Source organism: Bos grunniens, chromosome X (genome assembly GCF_055505025.1).
Source record: "Bos grunniens cultivar Pamir isolate PY7600 chromosome X, Bosgru_T2T1.0, whole genome shotgun sequence".
NCBI classification, from domain to species: Eukaryota; Metazoa; Chordata; class Mammalia; order Artiodactyla; family Bovidae; genus Bos; species Bos grunniens.
In genome coordinates this window covers 18,032,873-18,047,897 of record NC_141194.1, presented here as the reverse complement: position 1 = coordinate 18,047,897, position 15,025 = coordinate 18,032,873, and the positions used below count along the sequence as shown (strand labels likewise).

Here is a 15,025-nt window from a genome sequence, read left to right as displayed (position 1 = left end):
GAATACCTCTACACTCACTCCTTTGCACTACTAATCTGTTCCTGTTCATGCAGGGTAGGAGAAACAAATGAAGCAAAATGGAAGAAAGTAATAGGGAAAATGAAAAAGGGAAGCAAATATAACAACAGATTTAGCTCTATTATCAAGTCAACAATTATTGCGTACCTAAGTTTACATGCAATTTAGGTTTATTTTTTTCTATGGTAATTTAAGGAAAGAAATAAAAAAGGGAGTGGGAAGAGGATTTGGACGCATAAACATTAATACCAACTTATGTATGTTACCACTAAAGATTTAATAATGATAAAAATCTGACTGTTCTTTGCTGAAAATTTATAGTTTTACTAAAAGAAAAGTTTTAGAGCCATAGATTCAAAACACACACACACATAATATATTAAATATTCACTGTTAAATTTGAACTGCAATAGTCTTGTCAAGTTAAAAGGTTTGGTTTACACAAATAAAACAACATTCTATTCAAATTCTATTGCATCTGAGCATGAATTATTTGTGAGACATTTAGGAGATTTTATCCAGCATGTCTGTATGTTATGAAGAAAATCCTCTTAGAACAGATACTCTAATGACTAAAAAAAAAATTATATCAACTAAACTTAAAATGAAACTTCTGAAGTACTTGAAAATATTATCAGAAGTTTTTCTCTGTGTTAAAGCATTTTCCCTGAAGTACAACAGTGTCTGCTTTTTTCATTTCTGTATATTAATCATTTTAATGAGAAAATATTTGCATTTGCTCAGAGAAGCTCAAATTTAAGTAGTTTAAAAATGAGGAACCTAATCGATCTGGTAACATAACTTGAACTCTATAGCCATTAGTGCCCACAAAAGATCCATTTAAACTATCTCCTTATATACAATCATCTCAAATATTTTATTAGAAATGGTAAAAGTGATTTTAAAAGAATACAGATTCTCTCATAAATAAAAATCTGTAGGCAAAGTACAACTACTTTGAAGCTTTCAAACTTTAAGATAGTATTACATTAAAAAAAAATACAGCTCAAGAATTAAGATAATCCAAAAATCTTCTGGACAAAATCTGGTAAGATACAGAGGTCTTCTAAGTTGGAAGCCTACTAAAGAAATACCCTTTATGAAGGAAATTCAGATAAAAAATGTGGGAAACAGAGTAACCCAGTAGCAAGAACAGACAAAATATGCATAGTAGAAGATGGAGAAGGAAATTCTTAAAAGTTATTTTAGTTAACAAATATAACTAGTTGAACTATTACTAGTTAAACCAATAATTCAAAAGCATTTAAGAAATTCTAGAGGACTATAAAAATAGTTTAGCAGCTTATCTGTATATAACACTGTCTATCATCCTCTGTCGTCCCCTTCTCCATCTGCCCCCAATCCCTCCCAGCATCAGAGTCTTTTCCAATGAGTCAACTCTTCTCATGAGGTGGCCAAAGTACTAGAGTTTCAGCTTTAGCATCATTCCTTCCAAAGAAATCCCAGGGCTGATCTCCTTCAGAATGGACTGGTTGGATCTCCTTGCAGTCCAAGGGACTCTCAAGAGTCTTCTCCAACACCACAGTTCAAAAGCATCAATTCTTTGGAAAGATATAAACATCTGAATGCAGAGTTCCAAAGAATAGCAAGAAGAGATAAGAAAGCCTTCTTCAGCGATCAATGCAAAGAAATAGAGGAAAACAACAGAATGGGAAAGACTAGGGATCTCTTCAAGAAAATCAGAGATACCAAAGGAACATTTCATGCAAAGATGAGCTCGATAAAGGACAGAAATGGTATGGACCTAACAGAAGCAGAAGATACTAAGAAGAGATGGCAAGAATACACAGAAGAACTGTACAAAATAGATCTTCACGACCCAGATAATCACGATGGTGTGATCACTGACCTAGAGCCAGACATCCTGGAATGTGAAGTCAAGTGGGCCTTAGAAAGCATCACTACGAACAAAGCTAGTGGAGGTGATGGAATTTCAGTGGAGCTATTCCAAATCCTGAAAGATGATGCTGTGAAAGTGCTGCACTCAATATGCCAGCAAATTTGGAAAACTCTGCAGTGGCCACAGGACTGGAAAAGGTCAGTTTTCATTCCAATCCCAAAGAAAGGCAATGCCAAAGAATGCTCAAACTACCGCACAATTGCACTCATCTCACACGCTAGTAAAGTAATGCTCAAAATTCTCCAACCCAGGCTTCAGCAATAGGTGAACCGTGAACTTCCTGATGTTCAAGCTGGTTTTAGAAAAGGCAGAGGAACCAGAGATCAAAATGCCAACGTCCGCTGGATCATGGAAAAAGCAAGAGAGTTCCAGAAAAACATCTATTTCTGCTTTATTGACTATGCCAAAGCTTTTGACTGTGTGGATCACAATAAACTATGGAAAATTCTGAAAGAGATGGGAATACCAGACCACCTGATCTGCCTCTTGAGAAATTTGTATGCAGGTCAGGAAGCAACAGTTAGAACTGGACATGGAACAACAGACTGGTTCCAAATAGGAAAAGGAGTACGTCAAGGCTGCATATTGTCACCCTGCTTATTTAACTTATATGCAGAGTACATCATGAGAAACGCTGGACTGGAAGAAACACAAGCTGGAATCAAGATTGCCGGGAGAAATATCAATAACCTCAGATATGCAGATGACACCAACCTTATGGCAGAAAGTAAAGAGGAACTCAAAAGCCTCTTGATGAAAGTGAAAGTGGAGAGTGAAAAAGTTGGCTTAAAGCTCAACATTCAGAAAATGAAGATCATGGCATCCAGTCCCACCACTTCATGGTAAATAGATGGGGAAACAGTGGAAACAGTGTCAGACTTTATTTTTCTGGGCTCCAAAATCACTACAGATGGTGACTGCAGCCATGAAATTAAAAGACGCTTACTCCTTGGAAGGAAAGTTATGACCAACCTAGATAGCATGTTCAAAAGCAGAGACATTACTTTGCCAACAAAGGTTCGTCTAGTCAAGGCTATGGTTTTTCCTGTGGTTATGTATGCATGTGAGAGTTGGACTGTGAAGAAGGCTGAGTGCTGAAGAATTGATGCTTTTGAACTGTGGTGTTGGAGAAGACTCTTGAGAGTCCCTTGGACTGCAAGGAGATCCAACCAGTCCATTCTGAAGGAGATCAGCCCTGGGATTTCTTTGGAAGGAATGATGCTAAAGCTGAAACTCCAGTACTCTGGCCACCTCATGCGAAGGGTTGACTCATTTGAAAAGACTCTGATTCTTGGATGGATTGGGGGCAGGAGGAGAAGGGGACGACAGAGGATGAGATGGCTGGATGGCATCACTGACTCAATGGACATGAGTCTCAGTGAACTCTGGGAGTTGGTGATGGACAGGGAGGCCTGGCATGCTGTGATTCATGGGGTCACAAAGAGTTGGACACGACTGAGCGACTGATCTGATCTGATGTGATACTACTTTAACAAAAGAGGTGGGTTAGTTGATCCTGCAAGTTAATTTTTATCATATTAGAACTCAATTCTAAGTAGCTCAAAATCAATTACTGACAACACAGATACCATTTTGCCTTTTCCTTCATGAAAATGGATGGTTTGTTCTGACTCACTATGTCACCAGTAAATCACACTCCCCAGCCTACCATGTAAAGAAGCAACAAGTAAATGAACTGCCTCTTTGTTTTGGCCAAAGGTATGCAGGTGAGAGTTACTGTCCTGACATTTTTAAAATGCAGGTTTATTCACTGCAGGCTTGCTTTTACTGGATACGCATGGGACAACTAGGCATTACTATTGGTATAGAAAGGACTAAATCAATTAAACAAAAGCTTGGACATGAAATGTACTTTGCTATTTTCTTTATCCTATGTTACCTATGTGGCCAACAACATTCATGCCAGGAATCAGGTGTGACTCCACAAGGATTCAACATAGCCAGTCTAGTCTTAAAGAACTGGTGCTAAGTTTCTACTGTTCTCTCAACTATATGCATGGAAAAGCACATGAAAGAAAGAAACAACATTTTAGAAAGTCAAGTTGGCTATACCCTCACTAGTGGCAAATTCTCACTACACACTTAACTGAAAATATTAGTACAATGCATTTTACAATGTCAATGCTATTTTCTTCAGAGCTCTTAATCTGAATGCATCATGTAATACATGTTTAAGTTTTATAATACTTTATAAATACAAGTGAGTCCTAAAAGGATTGCTTTAACAAATAGTTTCAGAAATAAATTATTTTGAGATGAATGAACCAAGCAATTATGCTGCAAAGAAACAAATCCTAGCAAGTGACATCAAATTTTTCATGCAAAATACCTATTACATTAAAAGTACATGAATGAAATAAAAACTGTTCTTATCCTGTCATAAATGATTCACTTGTACTTCTCAATACAAGTTGTATTGTCAGAACATAAATTGAGGACTATACATTAAACTATATATATATGCTCTATTATTTTAGTTAATAGAAGGTGCTCTCTATTGAAGCACATCAAATGATAGCATAACAGCTTGAAAGAGTTAATATAATTCCAAATCATGAAAAGCTTCTTTCTTTCTAAGATAACATTGTACAAACAGTATATTAAAGTGAAAGTGAAGTCGCTCAGTCATATCCAACTCTTTGCGACCCCATGGACTGTAGCCTACCAGGCTCCTCTGTCCATGGGATTTTCCAGGCAATAGTACTGGAGTGGGTTGCCATTTCCTTCTCCAGGGGATCTTCCCAACCCAGTGATCGAACCCGGGTCTCCCGCATTGTAGACAGACGCTTTATCATCTGAGCCACCAGGGAAGTCCTTACAAACAGTATATAGATGGAGCTTAATAAATCTATGTTACATAAATGAACAAGTCACTGAATATACTTTTGATTTTCATTAGCTTCCATGACATTTATTTCCCATCAGGACTAATTTTAAAACAAGGCAGAAAAATATTCCATTGCTTAAATGAAACAATGAAATTTGGTAACTTCTCTGTGTCTTCCTTATATTTCAGAGTCAGAGGCTGTATTGGCAAGAGAAAAAAATTATACAGTTCTCTGGAGAAAGGTAGAGAACTTCATTCAGTAAGCTAGCATCCATTTAATATCCTCTGTGTGTCCAGCACCAGGCAGAAAGCACACTGAGGACCAAAAAACCAAAGCAAAGATTTATAATGTGACACAAAGTGCAAAGTGCCGTTCTTGCCATCACTTCCCACTCTTCAGCAGCTAAATCAAAATTCTTCCTTTTCTCTGAACATCTCAAACTCTTTCACAATTCTGTCTTTACACATATTTTTCTGCCTAGATAACTTTTCTCCAGCTTTTTTATCTGGCAAACACCTACTTATCCTGCAAGTCCCAATACAGATCCCACTTACATTTCCTGGATCCCTCAGTAGTGTTTATCATCTAATTCTGCTTTCCCCTGGGATTTTTTTTGTTTTAAATCTATATTATCTTTTAACTACTCTTGTCCTCTTTACTGGACTATAGACATTTTAAGAGCACAGACTATGCCTTTTTCATCTTTGTATTCTCTGTGGTAGCACTGTATGAGCATGAATATATAATTGTTAAAAGAAGAAATAAATACAATAGATGTAGGAAAAAGTAGAAGTGTCAGTAGAGACATTACAGATTTGAAGAGACAAAACATAGTTTCCCGTTCCCAACAGCACAACTGCTGTTGCAATCAACTCAGCTTGCTGGGGAGGGCTCTCACCTTCTGATTTTATAATGTCATAGAGAAATACATCCGGATTCATTGCTCAAATATTTGCTTTATATTTACTGGAAAACATCTACTGCATAAAGTGTAAGCTATGTCCACTTTTAAGCTGCTGATGTATAGCCATTAGGAAGCAGTGAAAATGAAGTTTAACATTTGACCTCTTTGAGGAAGAAACATAGAAAGAATGAATTTAATGTTTTCATTTTCCCCCCCAAGAAAATGATGCAACACTAGAGTGCTTAAACCCAGAACTGCATGGCAGTGGTTTATATCTCTCATACCATCATTTTAAGTAAGTTGAGGTCAGCAGAGTTTATCATGGGCCAAACTCCAAAGTCTATAGGTCTAGATGCTTTCTAGGTAGTACCATAATGACCAATCTCATTCTCTTATTCAAAGTGACAGACTGGAGCTCAGCATGTGAATGGTTCATTTATGAGAAGACCTGCTTATGACACATTCACTCTAGATTTCAAGCTCTAACATGCTCAACTTTACTGTTATAACGATAGGGTACTGCTAGGTCAGATTCCCGTCTCTGAGTCACTTAGATGATACCTTTATGATGACCATTTTGACTCAGATATGGAAACCAATATGCAAAAACACTGTGGACTCTTACCTTACCCTGAGTACTAGCTTTTATTTCAGGCATGATTTCTGCGATCTGATTAGTGCAAGTGTGTGTTCTGGTCTGAATTAATTTTCTTATCTCAGGAATAAGGAAACAAGAGGATCTCTAAATTATCATGTGAAAAATATGTCAAGTCTCTTTCATTGCCACTTTCAAAAAAATGTTTATTCAGCATTTACTGCTGCCAGGCATTTGTGCTACATATTAGGTGTTCAATAAGCAATGGCACTTTTCCCATATAGCTAATAGTCTAGCAGAAGAAACAGATACTAAACTAAAAAAAAAAATATATATATATATATATATAAATAAATATGTAATTACAAAATAAGATGAGGATTAAGAAAGAGAAGAACAGTGAGGGGATGATTTTAGACCCGGTCAGGGTGAGGAAGTGAGTGATCAGGGCATGTCTCTGACAAAAGGACAATTAATGTTAAGATTGAAATGTGTAAGTAGGAGGTACTATTCAACCAATCTGGTTTCAGATTCTTTAAAAAATATTTTCAGTCAGTTCTCTTTTCTTTGCTTATTCTATTGGCTTTTTGTGAAATTTGATGACATTATTAATGTTCCTTAATGGAAATAATAGTTCCCACTGCTTTTGTGACCATTCTTTCATAGTTGTCTTCATGCTTCTCTGACAACTCCTCTGCAGCCTCCTCTCCCCTTCCCTCCCCTCCTTCCTTCCCAGATGGAGTGTCAAGGTTTTGAAGTCTATAAACCCTCCCTGAATGATCTCTCTCTCTCTATGGATTCAATCCCTATGTCCTTGAGACTCCCAAATCTCTGTCCTCAGTCACTTCTCAGCTCCAAATTCATAAATTCAATTGTCTGATGGAGTCTCTCTTTCTGGATAAACCAGAGATGTCTCAAATTCAACAAATATAAAACTCAATTTATATTCCCACCTAAATCTATTTTTGCTGCTATTGCCTATCTTCATTATTGTAAAATCTACTCTATCTCTGCAGCTAAAAGGATGGAATCTTTCTCAGCTTCTTTTATGTCACTCACTCCTATTTACCAGTATACTCTATTCCTGTTGCACATCCACAGTTCAAGCCATACTCATAGCCTAAGTGGATTATTTTAAACATTTCCTAATTGTTCCCCTATCTTCAGTCCAGGCCAGTCCACCCTTTTCACTACCATCAGTTACCTTTTTAAAGCAAGTAATTGATCATTCTTGCATGGATCTCTAGTGCCCAGACTAAGAACTACAAATCTCTTACCAGGATATTAAGGTACTCTACAGTCTGATCTATCTTCTAAAGTCTAATTTTATGCCCACTGCTTTCCGCTTACTTGTGGAGGGAAAATAACTTACCATTTTCCATACGTACCAGGCATGCTCTTTATTCTGTGTGCCTGTGTATGTGCCGTTTTATCTACCTGGAAATTACTTCCCTCTGTTTCTCTACCTCTTAAACACAAGCTCATATTCCAGTAGGCTGTTAAAGATGACATCTTTTGCAATATGAACCCATTTATCTTAGTCAAAATTTCTGTGTCCCCTAATACTTAGCTCATGCTTTTATTTTAGTAATTTTATTATTTATGCTTATTTGTGTGTCACTCTCCCTCCACTAGACTTTTCAAGATGGCAGGAACTAGATTTTACACTTGACACATACAGTGCTGAGTATATGGATGCTTGAATCATGTTTAATTATCTACACATTTATTATTAATCATCATCTTAATAATAGCGACAACTTATTGAATGTCGACTGGGTGCCAGGCAGTGAATTAGGAGCTATTCAAACACTATCTCATTTTCACACCACCACCAAGAGGTAGTTGATATTGCGCTAAGTTGCTTCAGTCATGTCCAACTCTGTGTGATCCCATGGACTGTATGTAGCCCGCCAGGCTCCTCTGTCCATGGGATTCTCCAGGCAAGAATACTGGAGTTGTTTGCCATGCTGTCCTCCAGGGGATCTACCCAACTCAGGGATCAAACCTGAGTCTCTTACATCTCCTGCATTGGCAGGGAGGTTCTTTATCACTAGCACCACCTAGGAAGCCCATAAAGTGTTAGTTGCTCCGTCGAGTCTGACTCTTTGCAACCCCATGGACTGTAGCCCACCAGGCTCCTTTGTCCATGGAATTCTCCAGGCAAGAATACTGGAATGGGTAGTTATTCCATTCTCTAGGGAATCTTCCCAACTCAGGGTTACAACCCAGGTCTCCCACATTGCAGGTAGATTCTTTAGTGGCTGAGCCACCAAGGAAGCACTTTTTTTTTTTTAAATAAAATATCTCTTGTTTAAATAAAATATCTCTATTTTAAATAAAAGAACTAAGGCAATGGTGAAATGATTTGCCCACAAATGTCATTAACTGACTGAGTCAAATTTCAGTCCCATATTATTACAAGACTCATGTTCTTTCTCATTGTAGTTCTAGCCCCAATCATGCTAGTGTCATTTTAGCTAACACGGGCGGGGGGGTGGGGGGAATCTATATTCCTCTCAGAATATCTAATGTACTATCAAAATCTTGCAGGATTATTTTGATATTGATTTCTCTTGCCTTGACTAGGCACTGCTCTTATAACAATACATAAGCAGACATAAATACAATATTCAATATTCATTGATATATATGCAAACAACACTAAAATAATTGATTATTTTAAGGATGATTTTTTCTAAAATAGGATTACTTTAACATTTGGGATACTAAATCAAGCTTTTAGAAGGAAATGAACTTTATAAATGATTGTATACAACTGTACATCCCAAGTGCTGCTGTGAAAACTCCCTTGGTGAGCTCTTAGTTTTTCAAGTAGCTAGATAAAATGCCACAAATTGAGTTAATAAGCCTCCTTAATTTGTAATTTGGCATGGCATAACACATCATATACAATGAAGGAGGAAAATACCACATCCAGTTGACTGATAATTAGGGGATTTTTTTTTCTTCTTGCATTGAAATTATTTTTGTAAAGGGGAGGAGAAGAAGAAACAAAAAAAATTATAGGAAAAAATTTTAAAAGGAAAGAAAACAGGGAGAAAAAGCAAAGTTTCCCTTCCCACCAGTTCTATGATGCACTTACCAGTGCACAAAGAAGGTCAACCGCTTCCAAAATCAGCTCCTGATGGCCGATGCGGCTGACTCCCAGATCCTCTAGCTCCTGATGTGTGATGCGCAGCAGCTGGTCCCCACTGATCTTCTCCCTCTCGAAATTCTTGATATACTGTTGCAAACAGTCATCAAGACCTGCAGAAGAAACATATTGAAGACCAGAATGAAAAACAACAACAAAAAAAACCCAGTGGAACCAAACAAATTTTTACAATAAAGCAAGCATTAACTCCTACCAAGTCACAAATTGAGTCCATTTCAGCTCTGGACTAGTTCAGTCATCCACCTTTTCTCAACCTATATATGGGCTTCACTGGGGGTGGCGGAGGGGGGAGGATAATCACTTCCTCCTATCCTTAGCTGTTAGGTTCCTATTTGAATTTTCCTCAGCAATTACTGGAAATCTTTACCTCTCTTCTTAGCATTCTCTTTGTGGCCTGTTTCACAAAATGTGTTAATGGGCATATTCCCCTACTTCCAAATTTATCTCTGCCCCCTCCTCCTTTCTTCTTTAACTCCATCGCAGAGGGAGAGGTATCATTGTTTCAATACAAGGCTATTCAATCTTCCTCTGCCACCTTAACACAACTTCAACAATTAAAAAATTAAATGTTGAAGTAACCCATTTCTTTTTTATTGACTTCTATGTTCAAACCTCTGTCACCTTAAAAAACAAAATAAAACAAAATTCTTTCCTTGATTTCCTTGATGCTGTGTTTCCCACTAGTCTGTTATTCCCTTCCAAACCCCTTACACATTTATTTCCTCACCTATAATGCACTCTTTAATCTACAATCATTTGCAATTTACAGATCCAAAAGCAGAAATCCACAATTAATATGGTTTTCAAGATTACTCAGGGCACTTCAATAAGTGATTGGCCAGGCTACAGATTGAGTGGCTTCAATAACCTATGAAACGACTTGATATAAATGTTGAACTGGACTAATAAGATTTTTAAGTAAGAAATACCAAGAAAGTGAGGTAATTCTCAATATCTAAAAGGTCTTGATTATATGTCAAGGCGGGAAATGAAAGGTAATAATGGGCTACAACTCAGCTGAAATTATGATGGAACAGATATTATAAGAGAAAGCAGAGACAAGATTAGAAAAACTTTGCAAAGGGAAGCAAAGTTCCATAACAGAAATTACGTAGCCACTGAAAGAAGAACAGATAATCCTAAAAACTGCCTGGTTCCTGGTACGGTAGTCTAGTATACCAGGTCACACAGTCTTCACTAAATTTCAAACTTCCTTAAAGTAACTTGAGTTAACCTGCAGTCTCTCTATATTATCTACTCTTTCTTTCACCCTCTACTGGTGTGTGTACATTGCTCTTTCTTGGTTCTCTTTGCCTATTTGTTGTCAGTTCCCTTTCAGGATGCTTTGTTCAACTGTCCTAAAATATTGTTGCCCTACACTCCAGAGGGGAGAAGGCAATGGCACCCCACTCCAGTACTCTTGCCTGGAAAATCCCATGGACGGAGGAGCCTAGTAGGCTGCAGTCCACGGGGTTGCTAAGAGTCGGACACGACTGAGCGACTTCACTTTGACTTTTCATTTTCATGCATTGGAGAAGGAAATGGCAATCCACTCCAGTGTTCTTGCTTGGAGAATCCCAGGGACCACGGGGCCTGGTGGGCTGCCGTCTATGGGGTCGCACAGAGTCAGACACGACTGAAGTGACTTAGCAGCAGCACGCTCCAAAGACCCCTTTCTACTTGCCTTACCTCTCACTCATTACATTCTAACTGAAGAAGCTCATCCACATCCATGTCTTCCACTTCCATCTGAGATCTTAAACATCCATTTCAGATTTCCCTCATGAATGCCAAACTTACATTATCTATATATTGTAACACGTCCACAACACAACTTCTCATTTTCCCCTCCAGAGGAGTCTCCTGTAATTACCGTCTCAGTGAAAGGTATCACCACCTATCCCAGTATAAAAACTAAATACTGTATTCTAATCACCGGAAAACTGACCAAACTACATCAATATATACGGTACTTTACAGATACCTAGACTATCTAATAAATCTAGACACATGATTTTGCTCTAGAACCCATGCAGTTAAATTTTGTTTTGACAACTCTCATATAGTTGCGAGATGATATAGCCATGTTAAATTCTTGATTTAATTCAGAGATAAGCTGGCCATCACTCTTAGTTTGTAAGTAAAAGCGTTATTTACTCTTTGCTCTGTTTTTTCCTCTTTTCAAATTTAATTTTATTCAACCAAAAAAATAAGAAAGTTTTCTTCAAAACCCTTTATGCCACTAAATAATTCTAAATTGCAATAAAAGTTAGGCAATATCTGATTTAACAAAGGGGAAATAATGTGAACAAGAATAACAAATAGTGGAGCATCCATGCCATGGAATACTACTTAGCAATTAAAAAGCCACAACTGACATACACAATAACTTGAATGGAGCTCAAAGAGTATTATGCTGAGTGAAAATGACTGATATGAAAGAGCTTACTGCAAGATTCCATTTATATTACATAATGAAAATGATGAAACTATTGCAGTAGAAAAGATATCAGTAGTTGCCAGATACTGAGTATATGAAGAGGCTATCACCATAAAGCAGCAAGAGGGAGATTTTGGAGGTGATTAAACTGTTTTGTGCTCCAACTGTGATATGGTAATGCAAATCTATACACATATTAAAACTTATACAATTGTAATGCCACCAATATCAATTTTATTCTGCAAATTGAAAAAAAATAAAAATTACAAATATTATAAATGAACTACAGGCAATACAATATTTGGAAAATATTAATTTTGGAATATAATTTAATTTCTTACATGGAAAATACTAAAATTTTTACTGAAAAAAATTTCCTTCTCATATCATTTTATCATAGTGACTGATATAAAAGACCGAGACCAGACAATAATGTTTCCAGCATTCCTTTTAGCAACTATATACTAAGTACCTATGGACTAGAAAAGGTCAGTTGTCATTCCAATCGCAAAGAAAGGCAATGCCAAAGAATGCTCAAACTACCGCACAATTGCACTCATCTCACACGCTAGTAAAGTAATGCTCAAAATTCTCCAAGCCAGGCTGCAGCAGTATGTGAACCATGAACTTCCAGATGTTCAAGCTGGTTTTAGAAAAGGCAGAGGAACCAGAGATCAAATTGCCAACATCTGCTAGATCAATGAAAAAGCAAGAGAGTTCCAGAAAAACATCTATTTCTGCTTTACTGACTATGCCAAAGCCTTTGACTAGGTGGATCACAATAAACTGTAGAAAATGCTGAAAGAGATGGAAATACAAGACCACCTGACTGGCTTCTTGAGAAACCTATATGCAGGTCAGGAAGCAACAGTTACAACTGGACATGGAACAACAGACTGGTTCCAAATAGGAAAAGGAGTACGTCAAGGCTGTATATTGTCACCCTGCTTATTCAACTTATATGCAGAGTACAGCATGAGAAACGCTGGACTGGAAGAAGCACAAGCTGGAATCAAGATTGCCGGGAGAAATATCAATAACCTCAGATATGCAGATGACACCACCCTTATGGCAGAAAGTGAAGACAAACTAAAAAGCCTCTTGATGAAAGTGAAAGAGGAGAGTGAAAAAGTTGGCTTAAAGCTCAACATTCAGAAAACTAAGATCATGGCATCTGGTCCCATCACTTCATGGGAAATAGATGGGGAAACAGTGGAAACAGTGTCAGACTATTTTTGGGGGCACCAAAATCACTGCAGATGGTGACTGCAGCCATGAAATTAAAAGACCCTTACTCCTTGGAAGGAAAGTTATGACCAACCTAGATAGCATATTCAAAAGCAGAGACATTACTTTGCCAACAAAGGTCTGTCTAGTCAAGGCTATGGTTTTTCCAGTGGTCATGTATGGATGTGAGAGTTGGACTGTGAAGAAAGCTGAGTGCCAAAGAATTGATGCTTTTGATCTGTGGTGTTGGAAAAGACTCTTGAGAGTCCCTTGGAGTGCAAGGAGATCTAACCAATCCATCCTAAAGGAGATAAGTCATGGGTGTTCATTGGAAGGAATGATAATAAAGCTGAAACTCCAATACTTTGGCTACCTCATGTGAAGAGCTGACACATTGGAAAAGACCCTGATGCTGGGAGGGATTGGGGGCAGGAAGAGAAGGGGACGACAGAGGATGAGATGGCTGGGTGGCATCACTGAGTCGATTGACGTGAGTTTGAGTGAACTCCGGGAGTTGGTGATGGACAGGGAGGCCTGGCATGCTGTGATTCATGGGGTCGCAAAGAGTCAGACACGACTGAGCCACTGAACTGAACTAACTTTGGGGCAGTGTGCATTCATGCATTTAACTACCTTTGAAAAGTCTCCTTCACCCTGCTAATTGGCAGAGCTGAGAGACTATAACCAGAATTCTAAGAAGCTGATATAATATAGGATGTATAGAGTGATGCAGTAGAAAACCACTCAGGGACTGTGGTCTTTAGAAGACTTCTTAGACGGCCAAGATCCACCATAGGGACCACCAGCATTTCTACTTTTCTCCCCAAAGCCAAGTTCTTTCTCTAAAAATTTAATGTTGTCTTCAGTTCAGTTGCATCCGACTCTTTGCAACCCCATCCTCTGTAGCACATCAGGCTTCCCTATCCATCACCAACTTCGGGAGCTTGCTCAAACTCATGTCCACCGAGTCAATGATGCCATCCAACTATCTCATTCTCTGTTGTTCCCTTCTCCTTCTGCCTTCAAGCTTTCCCAGCATCAGGGTCTTTTCAAATAAGTTAGTTCTTCACATCAGGTTGCCAAAGTACTGGAGCTTCAGCATCAGTCCTTCCAATGAATACTCAGGACTGATTTCCTTTCAAATGGACTGGTTGGATCTCCTTGCAGTCCAAGGGACTCTCAAGAGTCTTCTCCAACACCACAGTTCAAAAGCATAAATTCTTTGGTGCTCAGTTTTCTTTATTGTCCAACTCTCACATCCATACATGACTACTGGAAAAAAAAAACATAACCTTGACTAGAGGACCTTTGTTGGCAAAGTAATGTCTCTGCTTTTGAATATGCTATCTAGGTTGGTCATAACTTTCCTTCCAAGGAGTAAGCGTCTTTTAATTTCATGGCTGCAGTCACCATCTGCAGTGATTTTGGAGCCCAGAAAAATAAAAGTCTGACACTGTTTCCACTGTTCCCCCATCTATTTCCCATGAAGTGATGGGGCCAGATGCCATGATCTTAGTTTTCTGAATGTTGAGTTTTAAGCCAACTTTTTCACTCGCCTCCTTCACTTTCATCAAGAGGCTCTTTCGTTCTTCTTCACTTTCTGCCATAAGGGTGGTGTCATCTGCATATCCGAGGTTATTGATATTTCTCCCGGAAATCTTGATTCCCGCTTGTGCTTCATCCAGCCCAGCATTTCTCATGATGTACTCTGCATATAAGTTAAATAAGCAGGGTGACAATATACAGCCTTGTCGTACTCCTTTATTGATTTGGAACCAGTCTGTTGTTTCATGTCCTGCTCTAACTGTTGCTTCTTGACCTGCATACAGGTTTCTCAGAAGGCAAGTCAGGTGGTCTAGTATTTCCATCTCTTTAAGAATTTTCTTTAAAAAA

At 38.1% G+C, this 15,025-nt stretch overlaps 1 protein-coding gene across 6 annotated transcripts in view; it reads right to left on the bottom strand.

Moving 5' to 3' along the window:
• CNKSR2 (connector enhancer of kinase suppressor of Ras 2) overlaps positions 1-15,025 on the bottom strand; it is a 286,090-nt gene that overhangs the window by 215,351 nt on the left and 55,714 nt on the right. For all 6 annotated transcript variants that reach the window (XM_086387243.1, XM_086387241.1, XM_086387240.1 and 3 more), the window contains exon 2: positions 9,394-9,557. In XM_086387243.1, coding sequence (XP_086243369.1) covers positions 9,394-9,557 — 164 coding nt within the window. The remainder of the gene's footprint in view (positions 1-9,393; positions 9,558-15,025) is intronic.